General features: G+C 35.3%; 1 protein-coding gene and 2 non-coding genes across 3 annotated transcripts; 1 reads left to right on the top strand and 2 right to left on the bottom strand.

Moving 5' to 3' along the window:
• Positions 1-173: 173 nt before the first annotated feature.
• Positions 174-1,265, bottom strand: LOC109175403. The gene has a single exon (XM_019324666.1). The coding sequence runs from the start codon at positions 1,263-1,265 to the stop codon at positions 174-176; it is 1,092 nt and encodes a 363-aa protein (XP_019180211.1).
• A 10,683-nt stretch (positions 1,266-11,948) lies between these two features.
• On the top strand, positions 11,949-12,020 carry TRNAT-UGU. The gene has a single exon. It is a non-coding gene; the product is annotated as a tRNA-Thr (tRNA).
• Positions 12,021-13,083: 1,063 nt separating this feature from the next.
• Positions 13,084-13,155, bottom strand: TRNAT-CGU. The gene has a single exon. It is a non-coding gene; the product is annotated as a tRNA-Thr (tRNA).
• Between the last annotated feature and the right edge of the window lie 2,356 nt (positions 13,156-15,511).

Raw genomic sequence — 15,511 nt, 5'->3', positions numbered from 1 at the left:
AAAAATAGTTATAGTCATACCAAATTATTAATAACATAATCCATACTAAATACCATCCAGAAACTTACCAAACATCCAAACTTAGACATACTCCCCCTTTCTCCAATACTCCCCCTTTGTTTATGCCAAATAAATGACAAACAACCTGGTGAACATCATACTAGTGGATTGGATTAACTTGCAGACGGGGTACCCGATTCAGATTCATCACTCTCAGAAACAGACCCAGTGTCAGCGCCAGCAGTGGATGTAGTAGATCGAAGACGAGCATATATGGCCTCCATTCGGGCAATTTCTTCCAACTCAGCACCCAACAATTTTTCTAAGCCATCAATGGTAATTTGTTGAGATGCAACCGATGTGCGAATCTGAGCTATTGATGCTTGAAGAGTGAGGACAATTTGACGTCGATCCATGAGCGTCTGAGGTTCCTTGATCACTGCAGCTGGACGTGGAACAGGCGCAGAACCAGTGTCAGCAGATGAGGCAGGGGCAGACACCGGAGGTGTGGCAGACGGTACATTGGGAGTGATCATGAGTGTAGCTCTATCATCATAGTGATCCTTGTTCGTCAAACGGTCATCATACTTGTAGATTGAGTCATTAGCAATCACTACTTCATCTGTGTAGGGCTTGAACCCGTGTTCCTGCAGAAGTCCAAAAATGAGACTAGGAAACGGTAGATGTACCTTGGGTTCCCTATGACGCACAAAATGCGCAAGGTGGCCAAAGATGGTTTCTCCTAGATTGATAGGAAGGCGATTCCTGATCTTGTAGAGAAGGGCAGCAAGCTGGTCAGACACAAGATGATGACGAACAGCAGGCATCCAATTAGCTGAGGCAATTCGGAGAAGAACTGAATAGACCGTGGTGAGCTTTAGGCTTTCAAGTCCGGTGTTAGGCCACGTGACAATTTTGTTGTGAGTTAAAGCAGCGGCTAGCAGATTTGGACTTGGGTCAGGAGCAGCTTGATGATTTGGAGTACCCAAATAGGAATTAATCACGGCCGGACTTAGGGGATACCATTTGTCCCGAATGAAGACTTGTTGAAATCGCGGTGATCCCTCCGAGAAAGTATCCAAGGTTAAGTTGGTGTAGAACTCGGCAGTGAGCCATCTGGAATATGGGCCAATATGTACAAGTGATGCAAGCAGAAACTGATCACGCAAAATAGGAACAATGTTGCATTTTTCTGTCAACTCCTCCACATTGATGGATTTTTCCAAAATAAACTCTCGCGTAGCATGAACTCTCCAGTCGTGCATCAACTCTTGTGACAGTAAAACAGGATGATATGTCTTCTTGGGTTGTTTCTTTTTTTGAGCCAGAAAGACCAGAAGCAGTAGCTGGTGTAGGAGCAGGACCTGGTACTGGGACTGAAACTGATCGAGATCTTGTCATTCTGGGTGGCAATGTGGGCTCTCTCTTTGATTGCTTGGAATCAGACAGGCAGGTAACATCCTCCAATGCTCCAATTTTTCTTTTCCCGGCTGTACCTGAAACAGTAAGTTTTTCTTTCCCTTTTCGGGAAGATTTGCTCACGGGCACAGATATGATTGGAACAGTGTCATGGGCTGTGGATACTGGAATGGAGGCCTCTACTGGTTTTGGAGACGGAACAGGAATGGTAATGGGAATAGAAAATGCAGCACAAGTCATGGGAGACACAAACTAGGTAATATTTCGAATTGAGAAGGGTGTGGTCACATTACGCACAAAATCAGACAATGAAACAAGATTATCAGGCAAATTAGACGAAGCATTATATGGATCATCGGGAAAGAGAGGGGCACACATATCACTGGAGGTAGACACACACTGATTTGGCAAATTAATGTTGAAATTCAATTTTCTAGAAGCAGAAACAGACTCATCTAAAGGTGAGGATACTACCATGGTTTCAGGAGATGAGGCATGAACAAACTCGGATTGTGGCTGTGGGGGCTTAGTTGATTCGGTCGGAAAAGTCCACGGCTCCACTGATATGAACCAAGCAAGAGCTTGAATTTGTCTGATTTCCCTATCTGAGAGACCTTCAAGAAGGCTTGCATGGTGCTTGATTGTGGCTAGAACTCGATCCGTATCATCAGAGGTAAGGGGAGATTCAGCGTTGATGATATGGCGAAAAAGCTCCAATCTTTCGGATTTGGTGGTGAATATGGCGAAAGGGTTGTCATCTTCCATTGTTGGAGAAATTTGTGAAAGAAGATCTAAGGAAGAAGATGAGAGTGACGGTGGTGATGAGTAAGGGAGCTAAAGAGACAAAGCATTAATTTGTTGATATATGATGGTGAGGTGATGGGTCTCAAAAGCCGTGAAGGAGGGAAAGGATTTGACTAGGTGGTAAGGCTAGAAAGTAGAGTTATAATAGGAGAGAGAGATGGAAGTTGTTTCAAATTGATATTTCAGTCCACATGTTAATTTTGTAGATAGAGCCGGGTAAGGAAACATGGATATATAGGATCCTCAATTGCGTTTTAGCTAAAATAGAGAGATAAAAGGTGAGGAAATTAAAACGGAAATAGGAGAGCTTTAGAAATTTATTTTCCCTGTAACACAAAGTCAACAACCACGTTAGAAAAAAATTTAATTCGACATTATTTGTGATACCTGATGTGAAAAAAAATTAGGCCGTGGGATTGCAGACTCCAAGGGCAGCTCTGAGCAGTTCAAATCTCGATTTGTCTAACGGCTTGGTGAATAGGTCTGCAAGATTTTTATCTGTTGAGGTATACTCCAAGATAATTTCTTTTTCCTCGACTAGTTCACGAATAAAGTGGTGTCGGATATCTATGTGTTTCGTCCTGGAGTGCTGAACTGGATTTTTTGAGATGTTGATTGCGCTGGTGTTGTCACAGAACAATGTCATACTTTGTTGTTCTATACCATAGTCAGTTAACATCTGGCGCATCCAAAGTAATTGTGTACAGCAACTACCCGCCGCTATATACTCAGCTTCAGCTGTGCTAAGAGAAATCGAGTTCTGCTTTTTACTTAGCCAGGCGACTAAATTTTTTCCGATAAAGAAACATCCGCCTGATGTACTTTTTCTGTCATCAGCATTTCCTGCCCAGTCAGCATCACTGTACCCTGCAAGATTCAGATTAGTATCGTTCGAGTACCAAATACCATAATTTATCGTACCTTTAACGTATTTTATAATACGTTTTACCGCCTTTAGGTGTGACTCTTTCGGATTGGCTTGATAGCGTGCACACATACCAACGCTTACCATAATATCAGGACGACTAGCGGTTAAGTATAATAGACTGCCTATCATACTCCTGTACATAGTAGAGTCTACAGACGTTCCTTTTTCATCTTTGAACAATTTAGTAGTCGTGGAGATAGGCGTACGAGCATCCTTTGCAGATTCAAGCCCAAATTTTGATAGAAGATTTTTCGCGTATTTTTCTTGTGAAATAAAAATCCCTTCTTTAGTTTGACTTACTTGTAATCCAAGGAAATAGGTGAGTTCGCCTATCATGCTCATTTCAAACTCCTGTTGCATTACCTTGACTAGCTGATCTGTCTCTCCTGGTTGTGTGGATCCAAAAACGATATCATCTACATACACTTGAGCAATTGTTATGTGTTTACCTGATTGTTTTATAAATAATGTTTTGTCTGATCCTCCTCTTTTGTAGCTATTCTGAAGAAGATATTGAGTGAGTCTCTCATACCAGGCTCTTGGGGCCTGTTTTAAGCCATAGAGTGTTTTTTGTAATTTGTAGACATAATCTGGATGATGTGGATCTTCAAACCCTTTAGGCTGAGCAACGTATATATCTTCCGAGAGATATCCGTTTAAGAAGGCTGTTTTAACGTCCATCTTAAACAACTTGAATTTTAAGGCACAGGCAATCGACAGAAGGAGTCGTATTGACTCTAGCCGTGCAACAGGGGCAAATGTTTCGTCGTAGTCGATTCCTTCGATTTGGGAGTAGCCTTGGGCCACAAGTCGCGCTTTATTTCTAGCTATGTTGCCAGCTGCGTCGGTTTTGTTGCGGAAGATCCATTTGGTACCTACAACATTAACATTGTCAGGTTTAGGAATTAGAGTCCATACCTTATTTCGTTCGAACTGCCCCAGTTCTTCTTGCATGGCCTTGATCCAGTGTTCGTCTGTTAGAGCTTCTTTGACATTCTTTGGTTCAATCTGGGAAGTATAACAAGAATATCCCGCTAATTGAAGATAATCACGTTTCGGTTTACCTCTGGTTTTTACGCCGGAACTAGGATCTCCAATTACGTTTTGTATTGGATGAGCTTTCTGGATACGAGTAGGGATATCAACGTTACCATGATCAGTGTTAGATTCAGACTCAGACTCAGTTTCTTGCTCTGGTTGAGTTGAGATGAGAGATGGCATAGGAGACTCTGGATTAGGTTCAGGACAACTTGAGTCAGGTTCTGTCACTGGTTCAGGACGAGACGTTGTGATAATATCACTCGGTTGATCATCGATTACAACGTTTGTGGACTCCATAATGGTTTTGGTAACTTTGTTGTATACACGATATGCCCTGCTGTTCGTTGAATAGCCGAGGAAGACGCCTTCATCGCTTTTTGTTTCAAACTTTGCGACAGGGTTTCGATCCTTCAAGATAAAACAACGTGATCCGAAAACATGAAAATATTTAATGTTTGGTTTCTTACCTTTCCATAATGTATACGGAGTCTGATTCGTGCCTGGACGTAGATAGACCCGATTGATGATGTGACATGCTGTATTCACAGCTTCTGCCCAAAATTTTTGAGGTAGTCCTTTGGCATTAAGCAGAACTCGTCCCATTTCCTGAATTGTGCGGTTCTTTCGTTCAACGACTCCGTTTTGTTGAGGTGTTTTCGGAGCTGAGTATTCATGTGTGATTCCTGTTTGGTTGCAGAAGGTATCGAACAGGTTGTTGTCGAATTCTCGTCCGTGATCACTTCGGATTCGAATGATGGGCTCATTTCTTTCTTTTTGGAGCTTTAAAGCCAAAGTTTTAAAGGCTTCGAGAGTTTCGGACTTGTCCCTGAGAAAGGTAACCCAAGAAAAACGAGAATAATCATCTACGCAAACTAGTATGTATTTCTTACCTCCAACACTTTCTGTTTGAGTTGGACCAATGAGATCCATGTGGATCAGTTCCAAGCAGTGACTTGTGTTTATAGTGTGCTGCGCTGGATGAGAGGTTTTGGTTTGCTTTCCTGCTTGACATGCACCACATATGGTTGGTTTGATTTTCAGCTTGGGTAATCCACGGACACCTTCGATTTTCACAAGTTTGTCGAGAAGTCTGTAACTTAGATGTCCTAGCTTTTGGTGCCAAAGCTCAGTTTCATCTACATTGATCCTGCAAGACAAAACATTGTTAGTAAGAATATAGCAATTATCAGTTGACCTTGTACCTTCCATAACACATTGATTTGCTTTGTCTAGGACACTGCAACTATTTTTGTTGAAGCTCACGTTCCAGTTCTGGTCACATAGTTGACTTATACTTATAAGATTTGCATGTAGTCCTTTGACTAGTAGAACTTTCTCCAGTTTTGGCAGACCAACTACATTTAGCGTGCCTATACCAGTGACTTGTCCTTTTATACCGTCGCCAAAGGTAACTTCACCTTTGCTTGTGTTTACGTTACTCAGAAATTTAGCATTTCCCGTCATATGACGTGAACACCCGCTATCAAAGTACCATTTTTCTTCTCGGCCTGTACTTTTGGAGTGAAAGGATACGAATGAGATATAATCTGTCTTTTTCACCCAGATTTGTCTAGTAAAGGGTTGAATGTTCTTGTTTTTGAACTTCTCGATTCTTTGATCCTTGTAGAAGTAGTAGCATTCTGGTCTGGTATGACCCCGTAACCTGCAATAATGACATACCGGGTTATAAGATTTGTAATATGGCTTGAGTGATCTTACTGTACCAACGCGACGTGTCGCTGTGCTAGACTCTGGAATATCTCCTCGACCAAGGCCTGACGCTTTGACAAACACCGTTTTGTCTTTTGAGCTGTTTCCTGTGAAACCTATCCCAAATTTTGCCGAAGTCTTTCTTCCAGACTCAAGGATTTCGTCAAGTGTAGACGTGGTATCCATCATTTGGATTTGGCGTTTGTAGGTGTTCAGCTCCTGTTTCAGAGTCTGTACCTCTTGTTTCAGTTTTTCTTCTCGGGCCAATGCCTCTTTAAGGAGCAGATCCCTATCAGCTATTTGAGTTTGATACACTTTCTTTGCAGTTGTTACAATCCCTATTTCACTAGTTAATCTACGATTTTCTTTCCTTAGTGCTGCCCATTTGGGATACAATTTATTAAACTCAATTTCAAAAGATGATTCACTTGACTCTAAATCTTCTGCAGAATTATACTCGCCTCCTTCTGAGTCAGCAATATCTTCATGACACGGTTTAGTAGCCACATGTGCAGTAAAGGCAACAAAATTCCCAGAAATTTCGTCTGAGTCCGATCCTCCCGTTTCACCGTCCGAGTCATTATCACTCCAAGTGATTGCTGACATGGATTTCTTGCGTCGAAGATAGGTGGGGCACTCTGCTTGTACATGTCCGAAGCCCTCACATTCATAGCATCTGATCCCTTTACTGGTGGATTTCTCTTTGGACTGTCCTGGACGTGAGCCAGAAGACTTGAAGGTGGATGAACCGGATTTAGAACTCGCTTTAGATGATGACGCCCCCTTTTGCATATTCTTGTTTCGTGAACCTTTTGACACCTGTTTCAAAAGTTTAGAAAATTGTTTAGTAAGAAATACCACGGGATCATCACCTACTTCATCTAAATCAGGTGCACAATTATTTTCTTCAGCGGTAAATGCTACTGTTTTTTGTTTCTTTGTGTGATCTGTTAATATTTCCATCTCATAAGTTCTTAGATTCCCCATTAGTTGTGTTACAGTCTTTTTCTCCCAGTTGTCATGTTCCTGGATTGCTGTGACTTTCATCCTGAACCGAGGTGGCAGTGATCGTAGAATTTTTTTCACCAAATTTTCTTGAGTGAATGGTTCTCCGAGGACCATAGCCCGATTTGCTAGCTCTTGCACACGAGTGTGGAAAGTCACGATGTTTTCATCTTCGTTCATCCGGAGCTCCTCAAAGTCTGACTGTACCAGTTGCAGTTTCGATTGTTTTACCGACGATGTGCCTTCGTAGGTAGCCTCTAGTGCTTCCCACGCGCCTTTAGCTGAATCATGGCCTGCAACAATAGGAAATTGACCTTCATGAATTAGCCCATAAATAATATCTAGTGCCTTATCGTTGTGTCCAGCACTTGTTTTCTCAGCTTGGGTCCATTCATTTTCAGGTTTTGTCACTCGAGTTGCATCCCCACTGGTACTGGCTTTTGTCGGATGTTCCCAACCTGTTACAATGATACACCATACTGCTTCACCTTGTGCTTTGAGATGAGTGCGTGTGCGCACCTTCCAGTATGCATAGTTGTCACCGACTAGCTGGGGAAGAGCTTTAGTATGCTCCATTCTGTAACACTCAATAACCCGTGAGATTGAACAATTTAACAAAATCAGAAATAATAATACTAACCGCTGAAGGATTGAGATCAAGGGGCACGGAGTAGCCAGATCGTCAGACTAATAACTTAAGTCTGGAGGCTCTGATACCAATTGAAAAAGCCCGTGTATCTTGAAATCAATTTAACACTAAGGATTCTACTTGATTTTATATTACTAGACAATTTCGCTGTTTAATTAAATCAATTCAATCAACATATAAATAACGAAATTGAAAGCGTAAATAAAGTAAAGACACAGTAGAATTGTTACGCAGTTCGGAGCTCCTTCTCCTACGTCTGCGGGGCAACCCACGTCTGCCCAATCCACTAGATGTTCACCACAGAGTACTACAAGAGGTAACTACAAACGGCTCACAGCCTTTACCACTACAACTCTTCTAAAACACCTACTCAGGACTGAACCGTGCATGCCATAAACATCTTTGGTGTAGCACTTCAGCTGTCACAGGTACTAACTCGTAGTACAGATTTAAATCACAATTAATATAATCAATATTAAAGCAGTATTGAAGGAAGCTTGCGTATGGATATAGAAATTCAGAATTGGCAACTTCCTCTTTTGATTTCCCTTCCTTTTATAGTGTACGAAATCCCCATTCCACCAAGCCTTGAATGTAGCTTCTTTATGTGGCTTGAAATCTTCTCAACCACATCTTCTTTTAACTTGATCTTCAGACTTGCTCTTTGTCTAAATCATTTCCAATAAACCTCCACCACACATTTTAGCTTGGTCCAAACTATTAATTACAATTCATGCTAACTAACATTTACATAAAATAAATTAATAAATTAGCCAATCTAATGTGTACTTATTTGTACACTTACAAAATTTTTATTTTTTTTCCCTATCTTTGTAAACCCTAGAATTAAGCTTTGCAGGGGCGGGCTTGTATATATGCAGATGGCCTAAGAATGCTTTTGGATATAATTAATACTCCATAATTAAAAAGAATATTTAAATATAAATAAATAAAGATATATATATATATATATATATATATATTTCCCCATCCATCACAAGTTGAAACAAGACAATATATCAAATCGCACAAGAGGTAAACAGTGTGCAGAGTAATTATCAATCAGACATGACTGATGAACTGAGCTTACTGATCAAAGTTCAACGTAGTGGATATATCATATCATATATATACATATATGAATGAAGTCTCATACCATACCCAATTAACAAGAATCTTCCAATCAGACAATAATGTCCTAGTGGGACCAAAGACTAGTATTTTGTCAAGACTTTTATATATAAACTTTTTAAATTATAAATTTTAAATATATAATTTTTATAAAACTTCTTAAGATTTTTGTAAATTAAATCTTGTGTGAGTTTATAAAAAATTTACATCATAAATATTTTCCTGCAACTTCCAAATTCGCTCCAAATCACATGTTTTATATAAATATATGCAATTGGTCTATGAGTTATAGGTAATAATAGATTTTAAAATGAAAATTCTTAAACATGTATTAAAGATTATGGCATAAATGGCTGCTAGCTGATAGCTGTTAGCTGTTAGCTGATTGTGTTAATTAGAGGGTATAATTAGTTGATAACATTAGCTGTTGTAGAAAAGTGTTTGGTAAATTAGTTGTTAGCTGATAGTTGTTTGGTATAATTTCTTTTCTGAAGAAAAAAAAAACTAATTGAAAAAGTTGCTTGGGGTAGCTTTTTGAATTTTAGCATTTTGGAGTTGCAAAAAGCCAATTAACCAAACACTTATATTGATATTTTAACTAAATCAAACAATTATAATCATTATTGTGTGGACCATAGTCTACACAAGTTGTGTGGACCATATTTTGTATACTGTAAAATAATGTACATTCAATCCAAAAATAATGTACATTCAGTACAAAAATAATGTACATTGTATTCAAGGAATGTACATTATATTGTATAATGTACATTCAGTACAAAAATAATGTACATTTAGTATATTAAAATGTACATTTTGTTATGGTCCACGTAACATTGGTCCACACAATAATTTACCAAACAATTAATAGTGGTCAAATAAGTCAAAATTAACCTATAAACCAATTTTTTACCAAACAGGACCTATATTAAAATTAAGATGTTAGAACATGTATAATAACTGATGATTCGCATATAAGGTAATAAATAATTAAGATGTACTCCGTAATTATTTATATTTCTCCATCACCAAATACTATATATACTCCGTGTGTGTGATCAAGTGAAAATAATGCTTCCTTTCCAAAAAAAAAAAAAAAAACAGAGTGAAAATAATGCTTCATGTAAAAAATGTTGAATAATCTTATATATCTATGTGGGTTAATCAACTGCTAGAAAATAATGGAAAAGAAATGCAGGAGTAATTTCATAAATATTACTCCGTACAATCTTGTTAGGAGGCGTTTGGTTGGAGCAAGAGAATTAGGTGGAAAAGAAATTGCAATTCCATGAAAGATGAATAATGTGGGAATAAAGTGGTAATTTAAGTTCTAGTGTTTGGTTTGAAGAATATAATTATTATTGGAAATTTAAATTTCAACGTTTGGTATACATGAGAATTATTGAAAGATAATAAGTAGTATAAGGTCCAAAATGCCCATTATTATTATTATTATTATTATTATTATTATTATTATTATTATTATTATTATTATTATTATTATTATTATTATTATAAATCCTAAATGACCAAATTCAAATTTTGATTTTGAAAATTTATGTAATACGCTATAAATAAACTCTAGAATTGCATAACGAAAATAATAAAATAGATAAGGGGGGAGTTTGGAGAAAACATATTTCATTGAGGTTGGCCTACCGATTGATGTTCTATGTTGAGAGTAGAAGAAGAAGACACGCTATAATCGAAAGAGAGAGGTCAAACATCAATTTTAGGTTTAAAAAAGAAAGGGATAATTTTCTCTCAAAGTTATTTTTGTTCATCCTAAAATCCAGAGAATTTAAATACCAAGGGGGCATGAGATTCTAATTCCATGAAAATGAGAGAATTTCAATTCATTGGAATTGCAATTTCCTCCAACCAAACAAAGGAATTTGCTTGCCTTTGAATTATGTAGGAATTAAGTGGGAATGGAATTGTAATTCTCTCCAACCAAACGCCCCGTCAAAGTTTGTAATAATTATAAAAATGACAACTCATTTTTTAAAACTTTGAAAAGTTTGTAATATTTATGAAATTGCTCATGCATTTTGTTTCCATTGTTTTCTAGTTGTTGATCAATTCATATGGACGAATGAGATTAACCCACATTTTTATAGGAAGCATTCTTCTTATATGATCCTAATTCTACACACACTCCAGTTATATTTTCCTTTTGTTAGTATTAAAAATGTAATTGTGAGATTTGTTCTTTATTCTAATTGTGTTTATGATTTATGACTGAACTTTATTTGTAATTTTTTCATGTCAGTTGTGAAATGTATAGTGTAGGTTAACTTATGAATGATATCAAAATTTTTATTCGAGTAATTTAGTAATTATATTTATATGTATTAATTTATGAGGTTTATAATGTGTAATGGGTGGTAATAAATATTTAAATTATTTTTAATTGGTATGAAATATATTTTATGGTCAATTTATAGAAAAATACTTTAAAATGAAATTTATTTTAAAATAATTGTTTAGCTAGGTAGTCACAAAATTTCAAGTATGTCCTTATATTCAAATTATTTTAGAAAAACTTAAAATAAGTTTTAAAAAAATACCAGGACTATGTGGTCCAATGGTACCCGGGTTGGACTTCCATTTGGAAGGTTGTAAGTTTGAGCCTAAGTGGAGGCGTTATTAGCTCTTTGTGTTTCAATAGGTTGAGAAAGTATATGAACAGATACTACAATCTAATAGAGCTAGTAGCATTCAAAAAAAAGTTTTAAAAAAATATTTATGAATATTATATCAATACTTAAATGTTATGGGACAACATGAAAATATTTAAATTATATGTTGGTATATTTACTTCTAAAGTGTGTTTTGGTCTTACTCTCGAAAGAGATTTTCTCTTGAAGAGTTTATTTGATAGAAAAGGTTTAATTTTATTTCACAAAAAGTTTAAGAATAAGATCATGCATAACACATTAAACATAAGAGACTTACTTTTAAAAGAAGATTCAAATACTCATAAGAGTTAAGTCAACAAAAGATATGATCAAACATAAAAGTAAACAAAAGAGATATTATAATAGAAGACTTTACAAAGCAATAAAAGATTCTAAGCAGAAGAGTTAAACAAACAAAATATATGTTTTTTTATAAAAGACTATACGAAGTAGAATATGTTATAAAACAAAAGAGTTAAAACATTACAAGAGGTTATAAGTCGAGATCCAAAGAAAAGGTTTGATAATTAGTGGAGTGAAGCATTAGAGGATCAGAGACAAATAAGGTATATTGGTAATTGCTTCCATAGCACAGTGGTAGTGCGTTTGCTTTGTAAGTAAAAGGTCGTGAGTTCGATCTTCGCTGGGAGCTATGAAAATTTGTATTTTTAAACGCCTTCACAAGGATCAATCTCCAAGTCCTATTGTCACTAGTTCAAACTCCGAGGATAGTCCTTCAAACAACTTCATCTTCAAGATGTTGTTCTTCACTATCTAGCTTTGTCACTACAAGGATTAACTTTCAACACTTCACGGATGAATGTTTCGAACGTTGATGCTAGATGCGTTGAATCTAGATAATTGGAGTTAAAGCTTTGAATAGTGGATCTAGTTTAAAAGCTTATGTTTATCTCTCTATATATAGAAAGCTGGATATTCAAGAATGCAAAAGTTGTTCTCTAAGCTTCAAGGTTGCTCTTTTATAACTTACCAACATGGTTCTTTAAAAAGATTTGAAAATCTTCAACGCTGGCGCTCATAGTAGATAAGCAGTTGTGCCTAAAAGCCTATCATCTATCCCTTAAAATCCGTTGCAAAGTTCTTTTTGCATGCAAGTTTTTTTTTTTTTTTTTTTTTTTTGGGTAGGTAAATGTGTTTTACTTTTTAACTTTTTTTGTCATGTTATCGGGATGTTTTAGACTGTACCGTTCTTGATATTTAAGACCAACAACTCTTTTTTCAGTAAATTTGAGGTTTTTATCGGTAGACATTTTCCAAGGTTCATGTATTTTTCTACATATGTTGTAGCTGACTTTGAGGTCTATTGTTCCATTCTCATGTAAATTTGAGGTTTTTATCAGTAGACATTCTCCAAGGTTCATGTATTTTTCTACATATGTTGTAGCTGACTTTGAGGTCTATTGTTCCATTCTAAATATGTTGTAGCTGGTTTTGAGGTCTACATATGTTGTAGTTGACTTTGAGGTCTATTGTTCCATTCTAAATATGTTGTAGCTGGTTTTGAGGTCTACATATGTTGTAGTTGACTGTAGCTGGTTTTGAGGTCTATTGTGACTTGGAGTATAGGAGGAGAGTGGAATGGAGATTTTTGAACCACTAAAAATACTTTTTAATAGCTTCTCTATTGTTCTTGACTTGGAGTATAGGAGGAGAAGGGAATGGAGATTTTTGAACCACTAAAAGTACTTTTTAATAGCTCCCAACGAGGATCAAACTCGCAACCTTTTACTTACGAAGCAAGCACACTACCACTATGCTATGGAAGCAATTACCAATATACCTTATTTGTCTCTGATCCTCTAATACTTCACTCCACTAGTCATCAAACCTTTTCTTTCAATCTCGACTTATAACCTCTTATAATGTTTTAACTCTTTTGTTTTATAACATATTCTACTTCGTATAGTCTTTATAAAAACATCTTTTTTTGTTTATTTAACTCTTTTGCTTAGAATCTCTTAATGCTTTGTAAAGTCTTCTATTAAAATATCCATTTTGTTTACTTTTATGTTTGATCATATCTTTTGTTGACTTAACTCTTATGAGTATTTGAATCTTCTCTTAAAATTAAGTCTCTTATGTTTAATTTGTTATGCATGATCTTATCCTTAAACCTTTTTATGAAATAATTAAAATTAAACATTTTCTATCAAATAAACTCTTCAAGAGAAAATCTCTTTCAAGAGTAAACTTTTGATTAAAAACCTCTTTTAAAAGTGAACATCTTCATATAAAAAAATCTTCTCCTAGAGTCAACCTTTTTTATAGCAGGAACATTTTCCCATTGTTGTCACAAGTTTGACTTTTCTGCTAAGATGAATCTTCTTATTTCTTTTTGTGCAAGATTTTTTGTATAAGCTATATGTTTGTGCTAGCACTTCTTCCATTTGGTTAAACTTTCAGCCAAAACATCTCTTCCGGGCGAGTTAACTCTCGCTTTTATGTGTCTTCGGATTGATTGGTTTAGTATGTGAAATTTGTTTTGATTTTAATCTAGTTTGGCCTTTACTGTCTTTCTAAAAACGAAAATTACATTTAAATTTGGAGAATCTAATTTCCAAATACATTAACTTAGCATAATATCAATTAACATTGTGACAATTATTTTTACCATGTTTCGAAGCTGTTTAAACTTTTATTTGCTCCCATTCATTGATATTTCTGTATCCATGACTGTTTACACAAGTTGTAATTCTTCTATATAGGGATGCCCAGAAAGAATTGAGAATCAATCGCAATCGTCCATGTGTTCAGATTTAACGGATCAAATGTATTTTTTTTTTAAAAGACGTGGTGACATTTTCATAAATAATTCAAATTTGGGTACAAATAACATGTGTTAAAATTACTTAAAAGTGCAAGTAACTAGTGCAAGTGTGTAAGTAAAAAGTGCAAGTAAAATCACTTAAAAGTGAACAATTTTCACTTAATAGTACAAGTAATTTACCTTTTTTTTTAACATTGGTGCACCTAATGATAACGTCTTTCACATTGGTGCACTCACTGATAACGTTTGGTGCAACTAAATAATGTTAGGTGCAACTAAATAATGTTAGGTGCACTTAATATTGATGCTCATTGTACATTATTTGTTGCACTTTTATTAAAATTTACTTGCACTTAGATTCACTATATGAAACTACAATGTAATAGAGCTAGTAGCATTCAAAAAAAAAAAAAAAAAAAAAAAAAGATTCACTATATGAAACTGTTATTTGCACTTTTAACACAATTTACTTGAACTTCAAAGTTCAAATATTTAGGAAAATGTCATTGTTTTTTTTTTTTTTAAATAGTGTTTCTGATCCGTTAGATCTGGACACGTGAATGATTGCGATTGGTTCTCAGTTCTCTCCTGGGCATGTGGTTCTCAACTGATTCGTCTTTTATATATATATATATATATATATATATATATATATATATATATATATATATATATATATATATATATATAATGTATGTACATCCATTCTTGAGATTGTGTGAGAGAGTCTCAGACCAGAAAGTAATCTGGAAGAGATCTGAGAAGAGTTAGATAAGTACTCTAAGAGAGGTTTGAGATGAAAGATTTTACACTGATAAAAGTTTGAGAGATGAAAAGTTTATTTCATCACTGTCATATTTTCATGTGTAATCTGCAGTAAACACTTTGAGATAGAATATATCTTTAGATAAAGTTCTCGTTTAGACAACTTAACAAGTGAAATTCTTAGCAGAGCAACCCGAGATTTCTATATATATATATATATATATATATATATATATATATATATATATATATATATATATTCTTGTATCTCATAGGTCTCGGGGGTATCCATATTGCTTGTAAAGGGAGATTAAAGGCTTGAAAATGAATACACATCTGAAGATGTCAAATACTCAAATATAATGATCTAATTTTTATTCCCTTATTTTTCTGTATTTTTGTTGTATCTCACAATATTACAGAATGCAAGTACATACAACCATATGTTTTACAACAATAGTTTCTTCTTCTTCCTACAACAATAGTTTCTTGATTTGATATCTCCTAGTTTTATTATTATTATTATTATTATTATTATTATTATTATTATTATTATTATTATTATTATTATTATTATTATTATTATTATT

Source organism: Ipomoea nil, unplaced genomic scaffold (assembly GCF_001879475.1).
Source record: "Ipomoea nil cultivar Tokyo-kokei standard unplaced genomic scaffold, Asagao_1.1 scaffold0688, whole genome shotgun sequence".
NCBI lineage: Eukaryota > Viridiplantae > Streptophyta > Magnoliopsida > Solanales > Convolvulaceae > Ipomoea > Ipomoea nil.
The sequence above is the reverse complement of the archived record's forward strand: the minus strand, read 5'-3'. Positions and strand labels throughout refer to the sequence as shown.

What these genes read in the sequence shown, in the direction of transcription:
- LOC109175403 (XM_019324666.1), bottom strand. Translation starts at nt 1,265, where the DNA reads ATGCACGACTGGAGAGTTCATGCTACGCGAGAGTTTATTTTGGAAAAA.